Source organism: Amphibalanus amphitrite, unplaced genomic scaffold (assembly GCF_019059575.1).
Source record: "Amphibalanus amphitrite isolate SeventyFive unplaced genomic scaffold, NRLGWU_Aamphi_draft 001516F_arrow, whole genome shotgun sequence".
NCBI classification, from domain to species: domain Eukaryota; kingdom Metazoa; phylum Arthropoda; class Thecostraca; order Balanomorpha; family Balanidae; genus Amphibalanus; species Amphibalanus amphitrite.
In genome coordinates this window covers 88,053-110,105 of record NW_024883009.1, presented here as the reverse complement: position 1 = coordinate 110,105, position 22,053 = coordinate 88,053, and the positions used below count along the sequence as shown (strand labels likewise).

The 22,053-nt window shown below is 50.3% G+C and overlaps 1 protein-coding gene and 1 long non-coding RNA gene across 4 annotated transcripts in view; both read right to left on the bottom strand.

Moving 5' to 3' along the window:
• Positions 1-182: 182 nt before the first annotated feature.
• Positions 183-19,096, bottom strand: LOC122373559 (serine/threonine-protein kinase PAK 1-like). 3 transcript variants are annotated; one of them, XM_043351752.1, is made up of 10 exons: positions 18,678-19,096; positions 17,621-17,814; positions 12,642-12,796; positions 9,905-9,999; positions 9,320-9,561; positions 7,880-8,066; positions 7,517-7,642; positions 7,029-7,178; positions 3,644-3,826; positions 183-1,289 (listed from the first exon to the last, which is right to left on the bottom strand). In XM_043351752.1, exons 1-10 carry the CDS (start codon positions 18,690-18,692, stop codon positions 1,137-1,139), a joined length of 1,500 nt encoding a protein of 499 aa, XP_043207687.1. In that variant the 5' UTR covers positions 18,693-19,096; the 3' UTR covers positions 183-1,136. The 3 variants fall into 3 exon arrangements, with proteins under 3 accessions (XP_043207687.1, XP_043207688.1, XP_043207689.1); XM_043351753.1 differs by lacking the exon at positions 18,678-19,096 and adding an exon at positions 18,406-18,466; XM_043351754.1 differs by lacking the exon at positions 18,678-19,096 and adding an exon at positions 18,110-18,128.
• Positions 19,097-20,805: 1,709 nt separating this feature from the next.
• LOC122373561 overlaps positions 20,806-22,053 on the bottom strand; it is a 34,352-nt gene continuing 33,104 nt past the window's right edge. The window contains exon 8 of the long non-coding RNA XR_006255070.1: positions 20,806-21,090. This is a non-coding gene — a long non-coding RNA (uncharacterized LOC122373561). The remainder of the gene's footprint in view (positions 21,091-22,053) is intronic.

Here is a 22,053-nt window from a genome sequence, read left to right as displayed (position 1 = left end):
AGGTCCGTTTCACTCGACCAGACATTCCCACCAACCCCGCCAGGAGTTATGAATCGTCGAAGTGACTCTAACAGAGGCTCCCACCAGCGTAAGTCCCGTGTTCTACAAACCGGCTACTTGATTCCATTTCTAATTCCAGATGGACGTAACTCAGAAGCCCAGTGACGTAAAAACCGTGACCATAAAATCAATCATGTATTGCTTACATGTCTTTAAGTACAAAGCTATCTCACCAGTATTCAAAGTACAAGACTGTAATCACTAGCGATCACAAAATCAAGCTCGGCGGGTCCGGGCGGCCCCACATCGGCCCCGCACGGGGGCGGGGCGGACCGGCCCGGCCTCGCCCCATACATGAGCATACAATGCCGCACCGTTTCGCCGCTGTGGACGGCGGACGGCCCGCCGTAATGAGGGACGATGATTGACTGATCAGCCGCTCGGCCCGTCACAGAGATACGAAACACAACACAAGCACCGGTCAAAACGGCCTAAAAAATGTGCGCCGCCGGGCGTCGGGAAGCGCTAATGCACATGGCTGCGGCGGGGAGCCGGCCGGCCAGTCGGGTGGAGTGGGCCCCTCGGCCGGTGAACCGCGGGGGCCCGCTCCGTGCAGCCATCTCCCGACGGAAGTGCTCACGGCTCCGGCCAGCCCCACTTCCGGTCAGCGCGCTTCGCGAGCAGCCCGGCTTCCGTTGAGCATTGTCACAGGCGCGCCCGACGGTCGGCTAAACTAGACAAAACACTGAACTGGGCGCGCGCTGCGCCTCTCTCACTGATATCACACGGTAGCGCTCCGTTCTGTCGCTCGCAAAGCATACGTACTCCAAAATAGTAGCGCACATAATCGTTGTGGTCCCTTGGACGTCAGGATCCGCTGGACTAGGCTGTAGGCAATCTGTGGGCACTGTCCGCCACCAGCGCAGGTCGCCGGGCACTCCGCGGCACCACTCGCACATACACAGGGTGTGACGCCACGGCGTCGTCACTGTCACGGCACGCGGCGCCACGCGGCACTGTCCTGGGCGCGCGCCGGCCGCTCGGTCCGTCTGCCCGCCCGCCGCAGCCGACTCCACTGGTAGATCTCGCAGTCCCTGATTGGAGAGACGCCGCCGCCGCGGCCGGCCAGCGCCAGACTAGATCTGCTTCATTTTGATCTTTTGCGCGGCGGTGATGTTCTTCTTGAGCGCCGACACGTCTCCGGCGATGGTGAGGAAGGAGTGGGCGAGCAGGTCCTCGGCAGAGGCCCGGTTATCGACCTCCACCTCCAGACACGCGTCCAGAAAACTCTGCAACAGAGCAGGGATGGCAGTGTCAGTCACAGCGCAACGAACAGCTCGTGATTCAGTCCAGGGCGGTGTCGGTGTTACATCAGTACCGCCAAAATACACAGCCAGCCAATATTCACGAGCAATCATTGCAAGTTGCAGCAGATAGCAATGTAAGCGAGGCGTCAATGCGTCGCTGAAATTTACAGAATCACTAAAACAATCTACAATCCACACAATGTCCAGACTAAACACATTACACTAGCCTCGGAGGGTTCAGCTGTGCAGTGTGCTGTAAATGTTCAGCTCTCGCTGAGACACTTCTGTGATTCGACATTCCTCATATGACAGCGCTGGACAGCTGCTTGACATATTCAGCGTGCAGCGTGGAGAAACAGCCGAGCGATGATAAAAAGATATGAGAGATCGCTCACTAATCCAGCTGCAGAGCTGCTGCACGGGCCGACGGCCGTGGCCGATTTCCACCCGCCCAGTCCAGCCGCCCGTATGAAACCGTCTTCCCACGTCAGCTAACTTCTCAGTTTGACAGCCGACTCGGATCAAAAGTCCGCAGAACTGCGCCCGCCCCGCTGGGGGCTCGCTCAACTCCGTCCGGCCCCCAGCCGAGATACTGTTAGCAGGCCGGGCGGGCGCCCGACGGACCCCGCTCCCGTGACGAACCCCGGAGGAGGGAGGGGACACCCTCCGACGGACTGGGGCCGCTACAAAGGAAGGTGACTCATCGATCAGCGACCCAGTTACGGGATCCAGCCATCTCTCCGCTACCCCGCCGATCGACCGCCAACTTCTGCGGACGTAAACACAGCTAAACGGGCCACATAGGCACGGTAGCTGCTCGTTTCAGCCTCTGGAAACAAAGATATTGTTCGCCGTTCGGTAGCGGGTAGATGGAGTAAGAAATCCTACATGACGCATCGTCACAGCCCGGTGTATGGCCCAACGGTGTAAGGCTCCGTGTCAGTCCTGCGTCTGTGTCACCGTGTCAGTCCTGCGTCAGTACCTGTCTGTGTGTCAGACCCTGTGTCGGTGACAAGCCAGCTCGTTCTCTGAGAGTGTCGGCCGACTTTGACCGTGTTTTTCCTGTTCGTGTCCCAGCACGGAGTCACGACATCAACACAGGCGCCACCACCGGCGGCCGCTCGGCCGGCCGATCCTACCCAGACACCCGGTCCCGGCCGGCCCGCCTGGCAGCCCGACCTCTGATCGATAACGAAAGGAGAGGGAGGCGGCTGCTGCACGAACGGGAAACGATAGCGGGCGCCAGCCCCGGCCCCCGACAGAAGCGCTAGTTCTCTTGCAGTCGACTGTCGACGTGACCTCTGCACGAACACCAATGAAATTGTGTGAGGCAGTTATGTGTGTAGAGAAAATAGGGCAAAGTTGATTGGCATAAGTGTTACGACACACCCGAACCAACGCAGCTGACTCATTAGAAGCAATGATACGCCAATCGATGTTTTAGCGGCCAATGCTCCCACAAGCAGGACGAGGTCTGCAACCACCTAACAAACCACAGACAGCGCTGATGTCACACCACCTGTACTTGACGTCCACTCGGCTGTCCCCTTCCGGAGCATCTCCCCCCGTGTTCCTGTCCTCCCCTCCCCCTCCCAGCTGCACGCACGGAACTGTGCCCCACCCAGCGCGCGGTGAGCTCGGGTGTTTGTATGACGTGTCTGCGGCCGGTGGCGGTAGCTTTCCTGTCGCCGCCGGCGTCATAAGCCGGCCGGCGCCGCCGTAAGCAGATCAGCCGGCGGGCACGGCGGAACCAGCGACCGGCCGTTGTCACCGCCCGCACAGAGACGGCCAACGTCCACGGCCGACAATCCACAGACGGTCTACCGCCCATAAAGACCCGATAAATGTCCACACGAGACGAACAACCTATCGTCCACGCGGAGACGGCTTTATGTCCTGATGTACTCCTAATGTTGTCTGCCGTCCACAAGGAACTGGTGTAACGAAGGAATATCCGTGGCCGATGTTATAAATAAAAGCTATTCATGAGAGTTGGGTATTGGCGAAAACGTTTGTGGCCTACCTGGCAATTACAATCCATTCACTCATTGCCACGCGCGACCCTCTACTAACGAAATTGCACTCGGAACAGAGTGCGACTCTTAAAAAAGCCACAAGCACTGCTGCACTGCCATTTTTTCCCGGCTGAGTGATAGCTACTCACCCTGAACGGGTCTGAGGCCGTGTACCCGGAGCTGATCTCGGGGGGGGGGGGGGGGTCTGCCAGTTATCCTGGCTGAGCGTGCGATACTCACCCTGAACAGGTCTGAGACCGTGTACACGGCGCTGATCTTGGGGAGGGGGAGGGGAGGGTTTACCGCCAGTGTCCTACTCACCCTGAACAGGTCTGAGACCGTATACTCGGCGCTGATCTCGGGCTTGCCGTGCGTGGCGATCAGGTAGAGCGCTCGCAGAGGCGCCTCGTTCAGGTAGGGCGGCTCGCCAGTGATCATCTCAATGGCCATGATTCCCAGCGACCAGATGTCCACCTTCTTGCCGTACTTTTTACGCGTCACCACCTGCGAGACGGGAGGAGAGGGACGGCCACAGGTCAGCGTGGCTCAGAAACCCAGAGAATCAGACCACTCACACCGAACACGGCTGACAGAGCAGGCAATCTGATTACACCTAACCACATCTGATGTGCTGACGTTTTTACAGTCCGTCGGCGGCAGCTAGCACGCTCCAGCTCCACCCACTGAACATATCAGGTCCTGATCAACATTAAACCGCGGCCAAAGCCATCGATAGGGAGGGGATGGGTGCTCCAGAAACGGGCAACCTAGGGCCGGAACACATGGCAAAAGTCACGCGAGCTTCACTAACTTTAAAAAAAGATGGCGAATCTATTCCAAGGGAGGAAAGTGATTATACGCATTACGTATGCTCAACTCCAAAAGTTACAGAACCGAATAAACATACATTATTATCTTAACCCGCGCGGGGCTGGGGTCTCCAGCCGAACGCGCGGGGCTGGGGGGGGGGTAAATTTTACCCCCCCTGTTATCTCCCGAACTAATGGTCCGATTTGGAAATTTCAAACGCCAATCGAAAGCTCTCATCACGAACTACTAAAAACATGTACTTAATTTAAAGTTTGAGGTCAAGGTCAAGGTCAGGTCAAGGGTACAAATTGCAAGTTTCTACAGTATCGGCCTTGCACCGTAGTTGCCGAAGAATGGAGTCATGGACTGAGACTGGTTGCCCAAAACGTGTTCTTAGGCTACCAAGACAATATTCGTTGCATACAATATCATTCAGAGGTCAAGGTCAAGGTCAGGTCAGGTCAGGTCAGGTCACCAAAAAACAAAATATAGAAAAGGGCATGTGCGACACATGTTTTATGGGTCATTTTACTCATAGAATTCAATAGGCACACTCAATAAGTGATATGGACCACCTGTGGATGAATTTCAGGTCGAGGTCAGGTCAAGGTCAGGTCAAGTGAGGTCAAATTTTGAAGTTGGTTGTTAAGGCCTAAAAAGGTGTCTATCTGATGCAGTTTTTCACGGCGAATCGAATGGTGCTATTTTTGTTTCCGTACGAGGTCTAGAACTTCCAAAAAAGTCATTTTTCAAAAATTTTGTGTGTCGTGACGTCATAAAATTTTGAATAACTCCCACATTTTTGAACCGATTCTTCTAAAATTTGGTATGTAGGTGCACATAGACCACTTCTCTGACATATATTCCGGTTTTTTCGATAGACTCAAAATTTTGGATTTTATAATGATTTTCCCAAAAAAGTCAGTTTTTTGAAAAAATTTAGGCCAAAATCCAAAATTTTAAAAAAACCGAGATAGCCATTTGATAGACAAAGTAAAATTACGTATAACCTTTTTTGTTACGTCTTGATTCCTTTAAAAATGAAGATGTTACCGGCGTTTGAACTTTTGCCGTTTTTGAGGCGAAAATGGCGAACATGACGTCACTAAAACGTCAATTTCTCAAAAAATTTCCGACGGATTTCGCTCAAATTTTCAGGGAACGTGTCAAATTGATGTAAGAAAAGGTACTGAAAGTTTGGCGGCGCTGCGCGCCGCCGTTTTTGAGATATCGCAAAAATTCGCGAGGGGGGGTAAAATTTACCCCCCCCCAGCCCCGCGCGGGTTAACCCTCGCCCCGTTGGGGGGGGGGGGGCATTTTGCCCCCCCCCTGTGGTTTTTCCTGAATAGCAAGAAAACGGCGGCGCGCAGCGCGCCAAATTGTCAGTACCTTCCCGGGCATCAATTTGACACCTTCACACCGAATTTCAAGTCTTAGGTCACCTTAGGTCAGGAGTTATTGAGGTCAAACTGAGGTCATGTTCGAGCAAAAATGAGCAAAAAACATGCAATCTTGAAACGCTCACCAAATCTACAGTTATCAAGCAATTTCAAAGTTCTTTATATGGTCTAGTAGACAAAAAGTGGCGCTACAAAACTGCTATCTCGGATTTTCAAACTTTTGGGTTTTTGACAAAAAAATAAAAAAAATGATTTTTTTAGAAAAACTAAAAAAAAATCCAAATTTTTTTCGGAATTTCGAAAAAACCGGAATATATGTGATAGTCCCTGCGCTCTTCTATATACATACCAAATTTCAGATCGACATCTCGTTTTTTGGCCAAGTTATAGCGAAAAAACTGTTCAAAAATGATGACGTTTAATTTTTGAACTCAATTTTTAGCGATTCTAGACCACGTACGGCAAAACAAATACCACCATTGAACTCCCTGTGACGAGCTGCATCGATTCGATACCCATTTTATGCAAAAATATTAACTTTGAAATTTGACCTAATTTGACCTGACCTTGACCTGACCTTGACCTGACCTTGACCAAAACGTGACCTAAGCTGGCCCCAAAGGCTGCCTGACCCACATAATCGCATTTGTCATGTAAAATGGACCATAAAACATGCATCACACGACACTTTCATATTGTGACCCCCCCCCCCCCCCGTGACCTGGGTCCTAGAGATGTCAATCGGATACCGACTTTTTGGTATACCAATACCAAACCGATACCAACTTGGTATTTGGTATTTCAATCGTAATGTGTTTGGTATTTTTTTGGTATCATGAACCCTCACTAATGTATAAAAGGCTAAGAAATCGGTAAAAAGTTGGTATTTCCCTCATTTTCCCAAGTTGGTTTGGTTTCGGTATTTCCCCACGGTTTTGGTTCGTATTTGGTTTGGTATTGGTATTCCGATTTTCCGTAATTGACACCACTAGACCTGACCTCTGTGACCTGACCTGGTATCAGTGACCTCAAATAGCAAAATATGTGTTTGAAGAACATTTCCCCATCGATGATTTTCAATGAAAAGCATTTTACTCGATTTTACAACGCATTTCTTGAAATGCCTGTAAACGGTGAAAATTAGACCTTTGACCTGACCTGTGACGTCATCGGTTTGACCTAGGTCAATAAAATTGGGTCACAAGGTAGTTCCTTGATAGGGCTATCAAACACCGTTTGCCGCAGCCTTGTCGCTAGGTTGCGTGGTTCTCGAGATCTTAGGGGGGGGGGGGCAAAATGCCCCCCCCATAACCGGGCGCGTTGCTCGGCAGAGCCCAACGGGGCGCAGGTTAAAATCCGATAGCTACTCAACTATTATCTTCAAGCAGGGATCTGGCGCATATCAGCTGAGGCATTTACTGATAGAAATTAAGCAGCGATCGCCACCCACGCCGGTACACATTCTGTCCATTCTCACGGCCCTCCAACACACATACCTCCGGCGCCATCCAGTACGGCGTGCCGACCATGGTCTGTCTCTTCTCGTCGCCCTGGATGTTGGCGCAGAAGCCGAAGTCGGTGATTTTCACGGAGCCGTCCTTGCCCAGCAGGATGTTGTCTGATTTGATGTCGCGGTGGACGATACCCTGTGAGGAGCAGGACGACAGTTCGTCACCACCAATGTGGGTGGGCTACACATTCGTACCTAGGGTTTGACAATGATCTTAGCTTTTAAAGTATCGACGAGGAGCGTTTCACTCTAGACAATTTTGTCAGCATCTTGACAATCCAGTAGTCACTTGACACAAGTGCATTGTATAGGCTTTAGATATAATCGGCTAGCAGCTCCTATCGGGCTCTAGTGTTCAAAGGCAATATGCGGTTTCGATATCCGATGCGGTGTTTTAGACTCACAGCACTTCCATTTCACCGCAGCAGAGTGATCATCATCTGCTGCACCCCAGACATCCCTCGGACAACTCACCAGTGAGTGTAGGAACTGCAGTCCCTGCAGCACCTCTTTGACAACCGCCGCGATCTGAGACTCCTTCAGTACCGTCTCCATGACAACGTCGGTGAGAGGACCTCCCTCCAGCAGCTCCATCACAACCTGGCGACAGAAACGGACCAGTGAGATCATATGACGTAAAATGACGGATGAGAGGACCTCCCTCCAGCAGCTTCATTACAACCTGACGGCAAACACAAACCAGGAGTCGTGTAAGCACATTAGTGAGATTTAATTTGATAGTGAAAAAGGTGCAGACTGCAGACACACGTAACCCGTAACCCAAGCCTACATCTTCCTGCTACACACTTTCCGAGACTCCGCGTGCTCTGTACTCACGTAGAGGTGCTCGCCGACCAGGTGAGCGTCCAGGAAGTTGACCAGGTTCGGGTGGTGCACATCACGCATTACCCTGATCTCCGTCAGAATCAGGTCGCGCCGCGGCTGCTTCGTCAGGTCAATGTCCTTGATGGCCACCCGCCGGCCGGTGGCTCGCTCCGTGGCCAGGTTCACGATACCGGACGCCCTGCGCAGAGGTCAGGGGTTAGGTTAGAGGTCAGGAGAGATCATAGGTCAGGTCACAGGTCTGGGCAGCGGCTGGGTAATGTATAAGAAATAAGACGCGTCTGAGATCACGTCGATGTCACAATTTGGTTAGAATGAGAGGCGTGGCGGGTCTGCCGGTACGGTACCAGCTGAGTAGTCACGGAGAAGTACGAAAGGCCTCAATGTGTCAACTGATCGCGGTAAGAATCTGAACTCGCGAGACGAATCACAAATAAGGATCGGATACAATACTGATCGCGACTCACAGTACCTACCTGTCACGACTCACAGATCGAATCATGAATTCATGACTTATGGTGCCGACCACGATTCGCGGAAGGAGGTACAAATCACGATACACATCACGGCTCACGATACCAATTCACGGATCACGGATGTCGGCGAAGCCCTACGAGGACACCATAAATGGTTCCAGTCGCGGTGACCTTCCAAGTTCAGACACCTTCCCCATCGCCGACTATGGACACCGTCCCGACATCATACTTATGCAGTCAGCTCTCAGCGCCGCACAAAGCCCACTGGAGATGCGGCGGCCGTCGACACACTGAGGCCGGAGCGGCGTCTTACCATGCGCATACCAATGATCGGAGCGGCCCCGTCTATTCAGGCCCCCCTGTTTTGGACGCAGATCACATCCTGGCGCCGCCTCCGGCACGAGCGGCGGGCAAAACGGATCCTTTCCTCCCAGCCACTACAGCCGAGGCTACACCCGTGGACCCCAGACCACTCCATGGTGTCTTCCACCACCATCATCACCCCTTCCCCCACCCCAGGTAAACCGTGGGGTATTTGAAATGACGGCACCGGGGCTCCGATGACGCGAGACCGGCTCAGGCTCGCTGTCACGGAATCCAAACGTCGTTACGAGTAGCTCCAAATCCGAGCCGGGGGCCGCCGGACCGGCAGAGCGTCCCACACTGCCACCGAGTCGGGGGATTCAGCCCTATCCCGGCCCGTCCAGACACGATCAGACACCGCGGTAACCGTCATGTCAGAGTTCGTGGTCTGTAGTCCAGTCGCACAGCCCGCGAACCTCAATAGAAATTTCGCGAGCATAACCATCGAACTATTCCGCCCAATCGTCATAGCTCCGTAAGCTTCAGCTCAAATGTCCAGCCCCATTGCAAGCTACTCCCTCCCCTCCCTCCTCCATCCCACCTCACCATGCATCACCAGACCCCCTCCCCTCGTTCGTACCTCGCCCCCACTCACCCGGCGCCGAGCTCCTTGTCGAAGGCGAACCTCTCTCGCGGGTCGCCCGGCGCGCATATCTCCCGCAGAGCCTCGTTCACGGCCGCGTTGGACATTTTCGGCTTTTCGACGGTGCGTTTGCGGACCATGGGGCTGGGCGCGGTGCCGTTGCCCTCTCCTCTGTGGCCCACCTTGTCGGGTATGGGCGGCGGCACGTCGTCCTCCGGAGCCGGCACCAGTGAGGTCGGCGGCGCCGCCGGCGGCTGCCGGTCATACCACGGGGTCAGGGCGAGGACAGGGCAGTCAAAGGGGTGACGTGGAATAGGTCAGGTAAGATGTCACACAGTAGCCATGTCGGAACTGAAAGGCGCCGTGACAAAAGCGCCATACTAGTTAATGCATGCAAGTCGACGATTTCATGATAATGATGATGGCGCGGATTTAAGCTGTCGGAAGACGTCGATCTCGTCAATTTTACCGGAAAATTTTTATCCGTTATAATGTCTAGACAAAGTGTCACAACTCACAAATCAGTGCAGCTGATCATGGAGGTGAGGCAACATTGCATATTTGCACGGAATGCTCGCCATGCATACCCCGACCTACCTCATCGTCTTCTTTGGTCTGCTGTTTGACCTTGTTCAGGTTGGCAGGCACCTCGGGAGGCACGGGCGCCGTCGACTTCAGCGATACCTTCGAGTCTAGCCAGAGGCAGAGGGGTCATGGGTGAGGTGAGTGGCCACTGGCCAGTGAGGTAGGTGGTACAACTGCAGATGCTGCCCAATGATGGCAACATTGGCATTATACATTTGCAACACCCACCAACAGGTGTTGCAGCTTCATGAAAAAATTAAGTGGTAGGCACCTACACTGAACACACTATGAAGGACTAGGGTGGTCCGATATGCATAAAAGTTGTCCAAAACCGCGGGAACCGAGTTTTTCCCATAGTTCGTTTCAAGACGATTCCAAAATGGTGCGGCAACCGAAATTTCATAGAATTTTCACCTTGCCTCAAATCGATCGAAATTTGAAAGAATTTAGCCAATGTTGTACTTTATGAACGTTCTCTTATAACTATGGCCCTCAGTTTTATGGGCAATAGGCTGTGCGGGCGACCTCATTTGCGAAGAAAAAAATTGCAGCGAACATCACAAAATGTATTATAATCTATTTCAAGAACGAAACGAAAAGATCACATCATGACTTTGTACCGTATGGATTGCAATATATCACGTAAAGTATCACATGTCATATTCCCAGGATAGGAACCGTTCTGGTCTATGTTTGCCCACATGTGCCCTGGAACGCTAGGTCTAGAACGCAGATGCTATGTTCTTCTGGAAGTCTGGAAACTTGCGTCGGTGGAGCTCCACCCCCTGCAGCAGGAACTCCCTGGTCGTGTCGTCCTTCGTCAGGATCTCCATATAGTCGGTGACGAGTTTGACCCCGCGCTCGGCCACGTCGTTGGTCACCTTCACCGTGGTGACGAAGGCGGTAGTCTCCTGATAATCCGGGTCCTCTGACCACGTCTCGGGTCCGCTCTGCAGCCAGCTGGTCCCGGTTTCGAGCAGCATGAACACTGAACAGGGTACAGCTGTTAGGCAGGTCCACTAGTTCAGTGCCCTCATCTACGTCGGGGAAGTCCGGGACTCCCAGCTCGAAGTCATCCGGGACGCGGAACGTCTGCAGTCGCGCCGCCAGCCGCGACTTTTCGTCGGCATCCACCTTGTCGCTGAACAGCGACAAGGTGGAACAGAAGACCACCAGCTCCTGGGTCAGGTACCAGCCGTGCCTCCGGAGGACCTTCAGCGCTGTGTCAGCCACGTCACGGTCCACCGCCCTGTATCGCAGTAGCTGTTTCACGAAGTGGTGGTCGTTGACTGGAGCATCTGCCCCGATAGCCGCCTTCAGGAACTGCGGGACGTACAGCAGGCAGTTGAGCTGGACGACCCTGCGCAGGGCGGCGATGGTGGCCTTGTCGTACCCCAGGGAGGCATGGAAGGCGTACATCTTGTTTGTGTAGATGACGTCAGCCATAAAGCGGGCCTTGTGGCTGGCTCCGGGCTTCATCCACTTGGTGCCACCAGGCGGGATCCCCCCCAGTACGCTGAGTGACGTTCTGGCCAGCTCGTCGTAGTCGTCCCTGAGCAGGACATGGTCGCTGTGCTCACAAAGCACCTCCTTCAGGTACTTCGCCGCCTCGTCCCTCATCTTGAGCAGCACAGTTGACCGGAACACCAGTTTCTTGAAGGAAGCCGCTGGTCCCGTGTCGAGCGACGACCACATGTTCTTCACTGCCAGGTATGCCTCGTTCTCTGGTCCTTTGTCCTTCTCGAACAGCAGGTCCTGCAGGGCGCGCTGCACGAGCTCATGCACATGGTGCCTGCAGGCCAGCCATAGGACTCGCCTGTTCAGAAAGGCCTCCATTCTGGTCGCGGCACCACGGAAGATTCCTGTGTTAGAGGCTGTTGTGTCAAATGACACAGCTCTGATGTTGTCCTTTCCGTTCCAGGTGACTATCAGCTCCTTGACGTACTGGAACTGGGCGGAACCGGTGCTGGTGGGCTTGCCGTCCTCATCCTCCATCGGAGGAATGCCCAGAAGCTTGCCCTCTTTGTTTGTAGTGTTAAGAAATGTGAGAAGCGCCACTCGCCAACCTTGAGGGGTCATGACATGCATGTAATTACCCGCAATGGGGGGGGGGGGGGTCCGTCTGCACTCGCAACAGACCGCGGCTCAAATCATAGGCTTACCTAGATATTTTCAACTCAGTTCAGGCGAGGTGGAAGTTCTCGATGCATATGGCGCATTTGGACAAATAAAGACCAAAACGATTCCTATTCTGGGGACCTTGATACGCGATATTTTAAGTGATTTATTGTAATCCACATGGTATTTAGTCATGATGTGATTTCATCATTTGGCTCTTGGCATGCATTATAATATATTTTGTGATTTGTGCAGCTATTTTTCCTTGAAAACAAGATCACCGGCCCAATCAATTGCGCATTAAACTGTGGGACGTATGTTAAAAGCGAAAGTTCATGAAGTACTAAATTGGCTAAATTTGATAAACTTTCAATCGATTTGAGGCAAGGTGAAAGTTCTTTAAAATTTCGATTGCCGCACCATTTTGGAAAGGTATTGAAAGGACCTATGGGAAAAACCCGGTTCCCGTGGTTTCGGACAACTTTAATACATTTCGGACCCCCCTAATGAAGGACATATTACAACTACCACAACAGATGCTAACATAATGAATTTCTCGTTTTCAACAACTCTTAACTGAAGCCCCAAGGCCCAATCTGAACAGGATCAAAGAATATGAAGCACTGCTTACCAAGAATGTGATTGATTTCCTCCAACTCTTCATTGATGGTGTCTTGTGTGATGAAAGGCTTAAATGGAACATTTTGATTTGGCTTCTTCATGGAATAGTTGAAGAGCTTGAGTGCATTAATTGCAGCATCTGGATTTTGTTTTTGTTCATCTTTGCTGGAAAAGGTAAGCAATGAAATCATGAAATAAATGTACATTGTACAATGCCCTACAACTCAAAAGATCAAATGAAAACAAACCACAAGAACATGATAAAAAACATGCCTGACAGGGCACAATTATAAAGCAAACATGAACTATAATGTTTGCTTATAATATATATATAATATATATAATGTTTGAGTTTTATATAATGTTTGAGTTTTATACAACATATATATAATGTTTGAGTTTTCCCCGTGCAACTGCATGACAGACTTCGTTACAGCGGATCGGGATAAAATATCAAGCTTGTGAAAACTGTTGATAAATAAGCCAGCATGGACTCCCTGGGCTCGGCCATTATCAAAAGTGAGCTTCTCTGCTTTGTCATTAACAAACTGGGAACCATGCCATTTGAAGTAATTGTGAGCACATGTATGAAGTTTTATTCACAACAAGCAATTCAAGATGCAAAAGATGTGCTCTGGGGCGAACTTATCACTAAGGCGTTTCCATCGCGCAAAGATCTCCGGAACATTAAAAGAAAAGTCTCCAGTGGCGGAATGAAAGAGAAAGCAGACATGGAAGATATCCTAAAAGCTCTCCAAGTCTGTGATAGAGAGGGGGTGCCTGTTCCCCAGTTCTACGCCACCGACCTGGGAAACCTTCCTCCCTCTACTTGCGATGATACAGGCATGGCTCTGGTCTTGAGCCAGCTCACTGCCATGCAGAGTGAGATGTGTCAACTACGTGAGGCTGTTCAAGCTCTAAAAGATAGCTCGCCTCAGCAAGCAGCAACATGGGCACAGGTAGTGCGATCTCAAACTGAATCGTCATCAGCTGAAGCTGGCATGTCAACTGAAGCCGGGCCATAGCAGCAGCGCGGTGCCTCTCACGCTGGAGAGACTCGACCCTTGCAGCAGCAACCGCAGCAGCAGCAGCAAGCGCATCAACAGGGCTCAGCTAGACAGACGCGTCAGTGTTCTGCGTCTCAGGGACAACAGCTCCAACCCCAACTGCTTCAGGAGCCGCGGCCCCAGGAGCCACAGCTGCAGTCGCAGCAGCAGCGGCGTCAGCAGCAGAACCAACAGCAGCAGAATCAGCCCACGGTTATCCGTGACCAGGTTCCGCAACCGTTGGTGGACGCTGATGGTTTTACTCAAGTGGTAAGGGCCAAACCAAGAAGACGGCAAATTGTTACAGGCTCCGCAGCGTCAGGTCAGTTTGGTCTGAAAGGTGTAGCTCCTCCGCCGAGAAAGGTCGACCTCTTCGTGGGGCGTCTAGATCCGTCTACCACTGAACAGGGTGTAGCGACCCACGTAGACTTTATCATTGGTGGTGCTGGCAATGCGGAGGTTAAGGAGATACCGCACTGCCTAGCTGCATACGGGTATAAGGGGTATGTCGTGTCGGTGCCAATGCAGTGTCGAGATGTCGTCCTGGCCGGAGACAAATGGCCCGCCCATGTGTCTCTGAAAAAGTACTTCCCTCCTAAACGTGTCCAGGATGGTCCTGGTGCTAGTCTTGCGCCACCCAGTGAGCCTCTCAGTCGGCAAAGACTGACGAGAAGCAGGAGCGCGAGCGACGTGGCCGCTGGTCGTGTTTAGTCTCGGCCTCCATGCTCAAAATATGTAGTCTAAACTGTCATTCATTGAAAAGTTCTGCACCTGACATAAGGTCACTATGCAATGACTATGACATTGTGTTCCTGCAAGAAACCTGGTTAGCTACTTTTGAGCTTCCAATGCTGAACATCATGCATGACAATTTTTTGGGCATAGGTGTATCGGCCATGGACTCTTCGGCCAACTTACTTAGAGGAAGACCATATGGCGGGCTGGCTATATTGTGGAAAAAGTGCATTCAGCCTTCCATTAAGGTCAGTGTTATTGATAAACGGATAATGCGTCTTGATATTGAAACAAATGCAGGTTTGGTTTGTCTCTTTAATGTATACCTCCCAACTGATTACGGTAACCATGATTGCTTAGATGATTTCTGTATGTTCCTTGGTCAACTCAGTTGTACGCTGAGTCAACAGCGTCACCGCTCGAACTTGTTGGGAATTATTGGTGATCTTAATGCCAACAGTCGTGGCTCTCGGTTCTTCACAGAACTACTCGAGTTCTGCGCAGAAGAGGGCTTATTCACTTCCGATATGTGCTTTCTAGGACCCTCCACGGACAACTATACATTTCTAAGCGCGGCACATGGCACAACTTCCTGGCTGGACCATTGCTTATGCAGTCCCACCCTGCATCATTTAATCAATGCTGTAGAGATACGCTTCGACATTTGTATAAGTGACCATTTGCCTTTAGTTGTCACATATAACTTAAGACCCTGCCGGCTTACACCATCAAGTCTGTCCGCTCAATGTGCGCCTTCTCTCAACTGGAGAGCTGTTTCCGTCGAGGATTTGTCTCGTTACAACGCTGAAATTCGCAATTGCCTGCCTTCGTACGATGCAGCCGTTGCAGAGATCCATCCCAACTGTCAGTCTGACTGTAACGTAACAGAACACGCGTATGCTTTGGCCGGTATGTATGATTACGTTACTCATGTAATTGTCCGCGCTGGAAACAGGTGCATCAAAAGGCATCCAATGGCACATCCAAAGTGCACACCCGGCTGGAATGGGTCTGTGCGTGCCGAGTATGTAGCGTCTCGCGGTGCCTTTCTTAATTGGCGTGCCGCTGGCTCTCCCAGGACAGGTGCTCTCTTTTCCCGAATGTCACTGGCACGTTCATCGTTTAAATACGCCCTACGCCGCTGCAAAAGGGAACGTGAGATCTTGCTGGCCAATCAGTTGGGTGAGGCTCTTTCCCATCAGCCAGATAATCGTTTCTGGGTTCTTGTCAGGAGGCACCTCGGTGGTGGCAGCCCCGCGGTGTCTAGCTTTGGAGAGGTGTCCGAGAGCTCTAACATTGTTAGGATGTGGAAGGACCACTATTCAGAAATCTTTAACGACCACAGTTGTGGTAGTGACCAGCAGTATCTGGACCAGCTTTACAGTACACCTTCAGATGATCTCCCCGATATCAGTTATGATGAGATCAGTGCTGCTATAAATAAGCTTAAAAATGGCAAGTCCCCAGGCTGGGACGGTCTATCCCCTGATCATCTCCGTCATCTGGATGGCGATATTAAGCAAATATTTGTGCTATTATTCCGCAGCTTTGTTAGCCATGCTTATGTTCCAGAAAGTTTGATGCATTCGATTATCGTACCCTTAGTTAAAAATAAGGGCGGTGCTTTGGATGATAAGTCGAACTATCGGGCCATTGCCCTCTCAACTAGTGTATCTAAAGTACTGGAACTAGTTCTACATGAAAGGCTTGCACCATACCTCCACACGAGCGACGCACAGTTTGGTTTTAAAGATAGTCATTCAACGACCCATGCTACTTTTGTGCTCAAGGAAGTGATCAATTATTATAATGTACTTGGCAGTCCAGTGTATGCATGTTTCCTGGATGCGAGAAAAGCTTTTGACCGTGTTTCGTACTCAAAGCTGTTTGGTATTTTGACCGACCGTGGCGTGCCTTCACAATACCTCAAACTGTTGCTGTACTGGTACAGGATGCAGACATTGGGTGTTAAATGGGATGGTCTTATCTCCGAAAAATTTCATGCTGGCAATGGCGTTAGGCAGGGGGGCATCCTCTCTCCGTTGTTATTTAGTGTGTACGTTGACTCCATTCTGTGCAAAGTGCGAGAAATGAGTGTTGGTTGTCGCGTAGGTGCATGTGCAACGAACATTTTGGCATACGCTGATGACATTGTGCTTCTGGCCCCCACGAGGGAAGCGTTGCAGACAATTGTAAATGAGTGCAATAGGCAAGCTCATCTTCTCGACGTTGAATTTAACCCTCTTAAATCTGTGTGTATGCAATTCCTCCCTCGAAAACCGTACTCGGCCACTCATCTGGTTAATTCCAGACCTCCTTCGTTGCTACTTTCTGGCCAGCAGTTAAGATGGGTGACGTCTTTTAAGTACCTGGGTCATGTAATTCGTGATGATCTGCGCGACATCGATGACATGCGCCGTGTTAAGAGAGCGCTTTATACCAATGTAAACATGCTATCAGCAGCTATTGGCTTTGCCGACAAAAGTGTACTGACGAAGCTCTTCAAATCGTACTGCACCAACCTGTATGGATGTGAGCTCTGGAACGTGTATCGTGACCAGCAAACGTTTCGAGAGTTGTGTATAGCATACCACAGTTGTCTCAAGAAGCTTGTCAAAGTCCCTCGGTGGAGTAGGAATCATGATCTGTGTCACGATCTTCACATGCTGACCTGCCCAATGCAAATCACCTATCGCCAGTTAGTCTTTTGGCTTCGACTCTCACAGGCCTCCAACACACTGATTGTGGCCTTGCTAGCCAGTTCCATCGGGAGCAACGGCTTGTCTGCCCGTATGCATACAAAACATCGCCAAAAGTACGATTTGCTGAATCTCAACTTATATGCCACTTCGTCGCCAGATCTATTCAATGTTTTTGTTGCACACATAGCAAGATTCGTTATGGAACGACGCAACCGTGTCTTATGACCAGTGCATCTCTCTGAGGAAAGAGTACCTGGCTTGTGTATTGGTTGTTTGGTGGTGTGTCTGTGTGTGTTTGTTTTAGTGTTCGCCTATATGTACCACTTATGGTATGAAATAAACATGTATTATTATTATAATGAACTTCAAGCTGCTCCTGAGACAATATACCTATCATACTAGACATAATCCAGACAAAATAGCCCCTTGCCCCCTTGCTAAAGAGCAAGGAGTAAGGACTATCTTTAACTATGTTACTGGGCAGTGGAACTGGACAATGGACTTACCTGAGAAACCTATCAATGAAACTCTGCCAGGACTCTGGCAGGCCCTCTAGGTCGCCGGCCTCATTCTTCCCGACATGCACTGTGTGAGTGACATTTGTGGGTAGACCAATCTCAGACGGGCCCTCATCCTTGGGCCGGCGGTGCACTAGGCTCTTGCCCAGCAGGCTCTTAAACACTTGAGGCATCTTCACTGGCTGAAAACATGAGATATTTAAGGTTAAAACAATACCTTTTAAGTTTTAACCATAATGCTATTTTCCTTAAGTGGTTATTTCTGAAGTATTTGAATGTCCAAAAATAAAATCATGAGAGGTTTTGTTTATAACATTATTAACATGAATAAAACATATATATGAAGTAGTTAAGTTACATGAAGAATCACTTCAATCAAGAATCAGTACAGATTGATAATGATTACTTGACACCCATGATTCATGTTTATGACGTTTGACAATACAAAAGCAATACTTCAGCAAGCAATATACCTACATTTATATATTTGACAAGAATTTGACAAGCACTAATATAAACACAAACTTTCTGGGAAAATCATTCACACAAAGAAACAGAAAACAGAAATGAAATGTGAGCCCAAAACAGAGTTGATCGATATCATCATATCGATATCGAAAAGGTCAGGCTGAGGCATCGTGATGACCCGCCTTTGACAGCAGATAAATAAATGCACCTACAGTGAATTATTGATAAAATATTTAATAAAGAAGCAACAAGAATGGATAAAATGCTAAGTTGCACTCTTTGTTCACACAATTACCAACACAAACCTAAAACACGCAGCACCCAAAACCAGTCACACCCAAACGGCGGATGCAATGTAAAATAATGGCAACAAACCATGAAAGATGGTCGACAGATATGACGCAGCTGTTTCTTTTCTCTCGAAACTATCTGCTAGTAAATCATATTTATCTCGAATATACGCGCTGTTATGAAGTTCACTTATGTGAGTTGAGTCAAATGAAGGTACGTTATTGCAAAAACGTTATTGCACTATCGGTAACAATAGTTTTTCAGTGGTAGAACAAAACCAGCTTACCTGAGAAGTGGTCATTTTGACAGAACTTCAGACGAATCTGAACACCACTATCACAAAGACAAGCACTTCACACTCATTTAACTACTCTGCAGAAAACCGATGCTGATTTCGAGCTACAATCAGTTCCTTCCCAGGGAGCACCAGACTCTTCCGTAGCACACCCCCTTCGAGCGTCCAACAAAGACTGTCGGGCCGGCAGCGCTGCCGCCAGTCTCCGCGGGAGGCCCGTTTACCTCCCAGGCGGCGGTCCCCCACTCAGCGGGGTTCTGTGGTTGCGCGGAAGCTTTATTTTCGTCACCAGCGCCCTCCGAGTACATGGTTCCCGCTTGGTGTACTCACGACGCCGCAGCCTCGCCCCCGGCCACCCAACCAGACCGCCCCAAATACTATGCATGCTCAAATGAAACGATGCCAAGAACGAAGCTAAGACCAGTATAACGCCTTTTGGGGCGACTAACGGAGCGAGCGAGAGGGTGGGCCTTGCACGTGCGAAATTGCGAGGGGGTACCTCCAACTGACTTGTGCACGGCACCCTACTAACCGGTCTCTAGCGATGTGCCAAATTTGGGCACAATCGGGCCAGCCGTTCTCGAGATCTGGAAGCGGCACCCTGCACGTGCGCACGTGCAAAATGGGTCCCAACTGACTTGTGCACGGCACCCTACTAACCGATCCCTAACTGTATACCAAATTTGAGCGCAATCGGTCGAGCCGTTCTCGAGATCTGGAAACGACCCCTGCACGTGCGCACGTGCAGCAGCACCCCAACTCTGGCACATGGATATGCAGTGCCTAGTGGGTGCCTACCTACATGCCAACTTTGAGCGCAATCGCCCAAGTAGTTACCGAGATATTGCAACAATTACAAAACTGACACCTCTTCGTTTTGCACGTGCATAAGGGGTCACCTACATGCATCGGAAATAGTCCAATACTTGGTAGAAGGAATGAAGCTACCCTACAAAAATTACCGCATGTAAATCGGTCAAGTGGTTGCTGAGATATAAGCCTCGCAAAAGCGTCCGCACGGCCGGCCGGCCGGCCGCTCATACTCAGAAATTTCCGTTAATCTAAGGAAAGACTACGCTCGCTTCGCTCGCTCCGTAATAACGCCGGTAAAGGGCCACCAGAGCAGCTGCTAGCTTACTAAAAAAAAGACACATGCTTAATGAAGCAGAATAACTTGAGTCCCGTGACGTTATCCTGCTAGCTAAGATTACTGGTAAGTCAGCTCTTAAATATTTTTATTTCGTTTAACACTAGTCATACCGAGCATGTGAAAGCGAAAGTAAGGTGCTACCGTCCTGCATGGGCAGTGCCTAGTACGGGACACGGGTACGTGTTCGTTCAATCACATCTGCAGCATAATTCCAAGTCATTCATGTTTTTCGGACTACGTCTTTTCCTAAACAGACTTCTACAAGTCTCATCAGCCTCGATTAGCTCTCAAGGACTCTACTTCGAAGCAACTAACAGGAAGGCACTGTGCATTCTATTTACAATAAAGCTAATGTGGTCAACCACCCGCCAGTGTAACCGTATTGCATTGCTCATTCATAGACTATCTATGTTAGACTATGTTTTCACAGAGACAATTCTGGCGGCGTCCCTTCCGTCAAGGCCGTTTTACCGGCGTGTCCTCAGGCTATCGGTGACGGCAGCGCTATCACGCGGGCGACCCGGCAGCAGCACGCACAGAGGTCACGACGCGCCCATATTCCGATACTACACGCGGGCAAGGTCACGGAAGTAGCGAGTGCATGCTACCGAGAGTGAACCGGCAGCGAGTAATCACTGACCAGCGGCAGCAGTGGCCGCCTCAGCCGGGTGGGAACCGATCACAGCGCCACCTGCACCCGCAGGACACAGCCGAGTGAGAAAGCAGTGTGAGCCGAATAATATCCGTAACGCAGTCAAACGATAACATATCGCGACTTTTACTGAAGCTGGCGTGTCAATGAATGTGGCGTATGAAATGATAAACACCCTAACGCCACTACAAAGTCCACTCCCACCGAGCGAGGAATACGAGGACGTCATCAGTTACATAGTCGTTCTCAAGGTAGAGGTGCAACTCTCAACATCCGATTCGCGACATCATTCACAATTTCATTGAGAGACCAGAGACGAGAGGAATTAAAACCCAACTTTATTCAGTCCCGAGGTCATGATTCGCGAGCGCTCTCCACATCAGTTACCACGGCGAGGAGCGTCCCCGGCTGGTCAGGCCTCTGACCAGGGACGCCCCACGCCGTCACGAATGGGGTGAATCAGATAACCGGCGCCACAGAAACATAAGGGCCATTGCCCGCGCTTTGTCCTTTGGTATCACTTCGGTCGCCAGTCATGGTAAATGACTGACCGTCTCATGCCGACTGGCAGAGACGCTCTCCCGGATAACGGCGGCCGGGGCCTGAAACAAACACAGAGACGCTCGGTTATTATACCTTCACACTTCACAGATAAGGTGCTCGGCTGGACCCAGACATCCATCAGAGCTTGTTGTTCTAATCAGGGTACTCTCATTGGCCCGGACACAAGCACAGATCATCATGGCAGTAAAAGTTCAAATCTATCCATATTTGCAACGCTGCAGGCCACTACTGTAGTCACTGCTCGTAAAATATTCGTAAAATTCGTTAAGATGCCATATTCTGACCAAACAACCACGACAATCAGCGTCGCTATGGTGGTGTCAAGGTAATTAGAATATCTAAGCAATATTCTGGCATGGGCCGACACTGAAAGCCCCCAAATTAGCGTTACGATGCATACTAAAAGAAGCTGATGTAACCGCAGGTTGTTTGAAAAGACAAACACTATTCGTTAGAATTGTGTTTTTCTATTGAAAAACAACCGGAGCGGTCGTTCTCCGGGCTATGTTTTGCAAGTCTGGCAGCGAATTGGGGCAACTTGGGTGGGGCCTAGACGAAATGTACAATCTTCGTAAAAAGTTCAGTGTATGGGCTCCCGGAGGCGATCTACCTGATGGCATCGGTCGCTACTCGCTTAAAACCTCGTGGCACGTGGCACGTGCGATTCCATTTTCCCCATGTTAAGTGAACGGGGTTTTGGACACTTTTTGCGCGATCGCCAATAGCGGGAAAACGAGCCAAGGAAGAGGTGGTTTTCTTCCCAGCATTTTATGGCAAACACGTTTGGGTACACGCCAGTGTGCGCTGTATACCCCTCAGAATCTCGGAACGTGTCTTTGCACGAGGTCAAATTTGAAATTTTGCTGTGTCCCATGTTGAGTCAATGGACGGCGATGTCGAGACTTTGCAGAGACATTTTCATTCGATCTTTGTACAAAATTTTAGAGATAGATTTCGCCCAAACTCTTATATCTTGTAGAGAAAGGAGCATAGTACATGTT

Coding starts and splice junctions, on each gene's coding strand:
- LOC122373559 (XM_043351752.1), bottom strand. Junction 9,562..9,904: donor AGACCAAAGAAGACGATGAG/GTAGGTCGGGGT, acceptor TATGACCGGCAG/CCGCCGGCGGCGCCGCCGAC. Junction 3,827..7,028: donor CGTACTGGATGGCGCCGGAG/GTATGTGTGTTG, acceptor CCCGTCTCGCAG/GTGGTGACGCGTAAAAAGTA.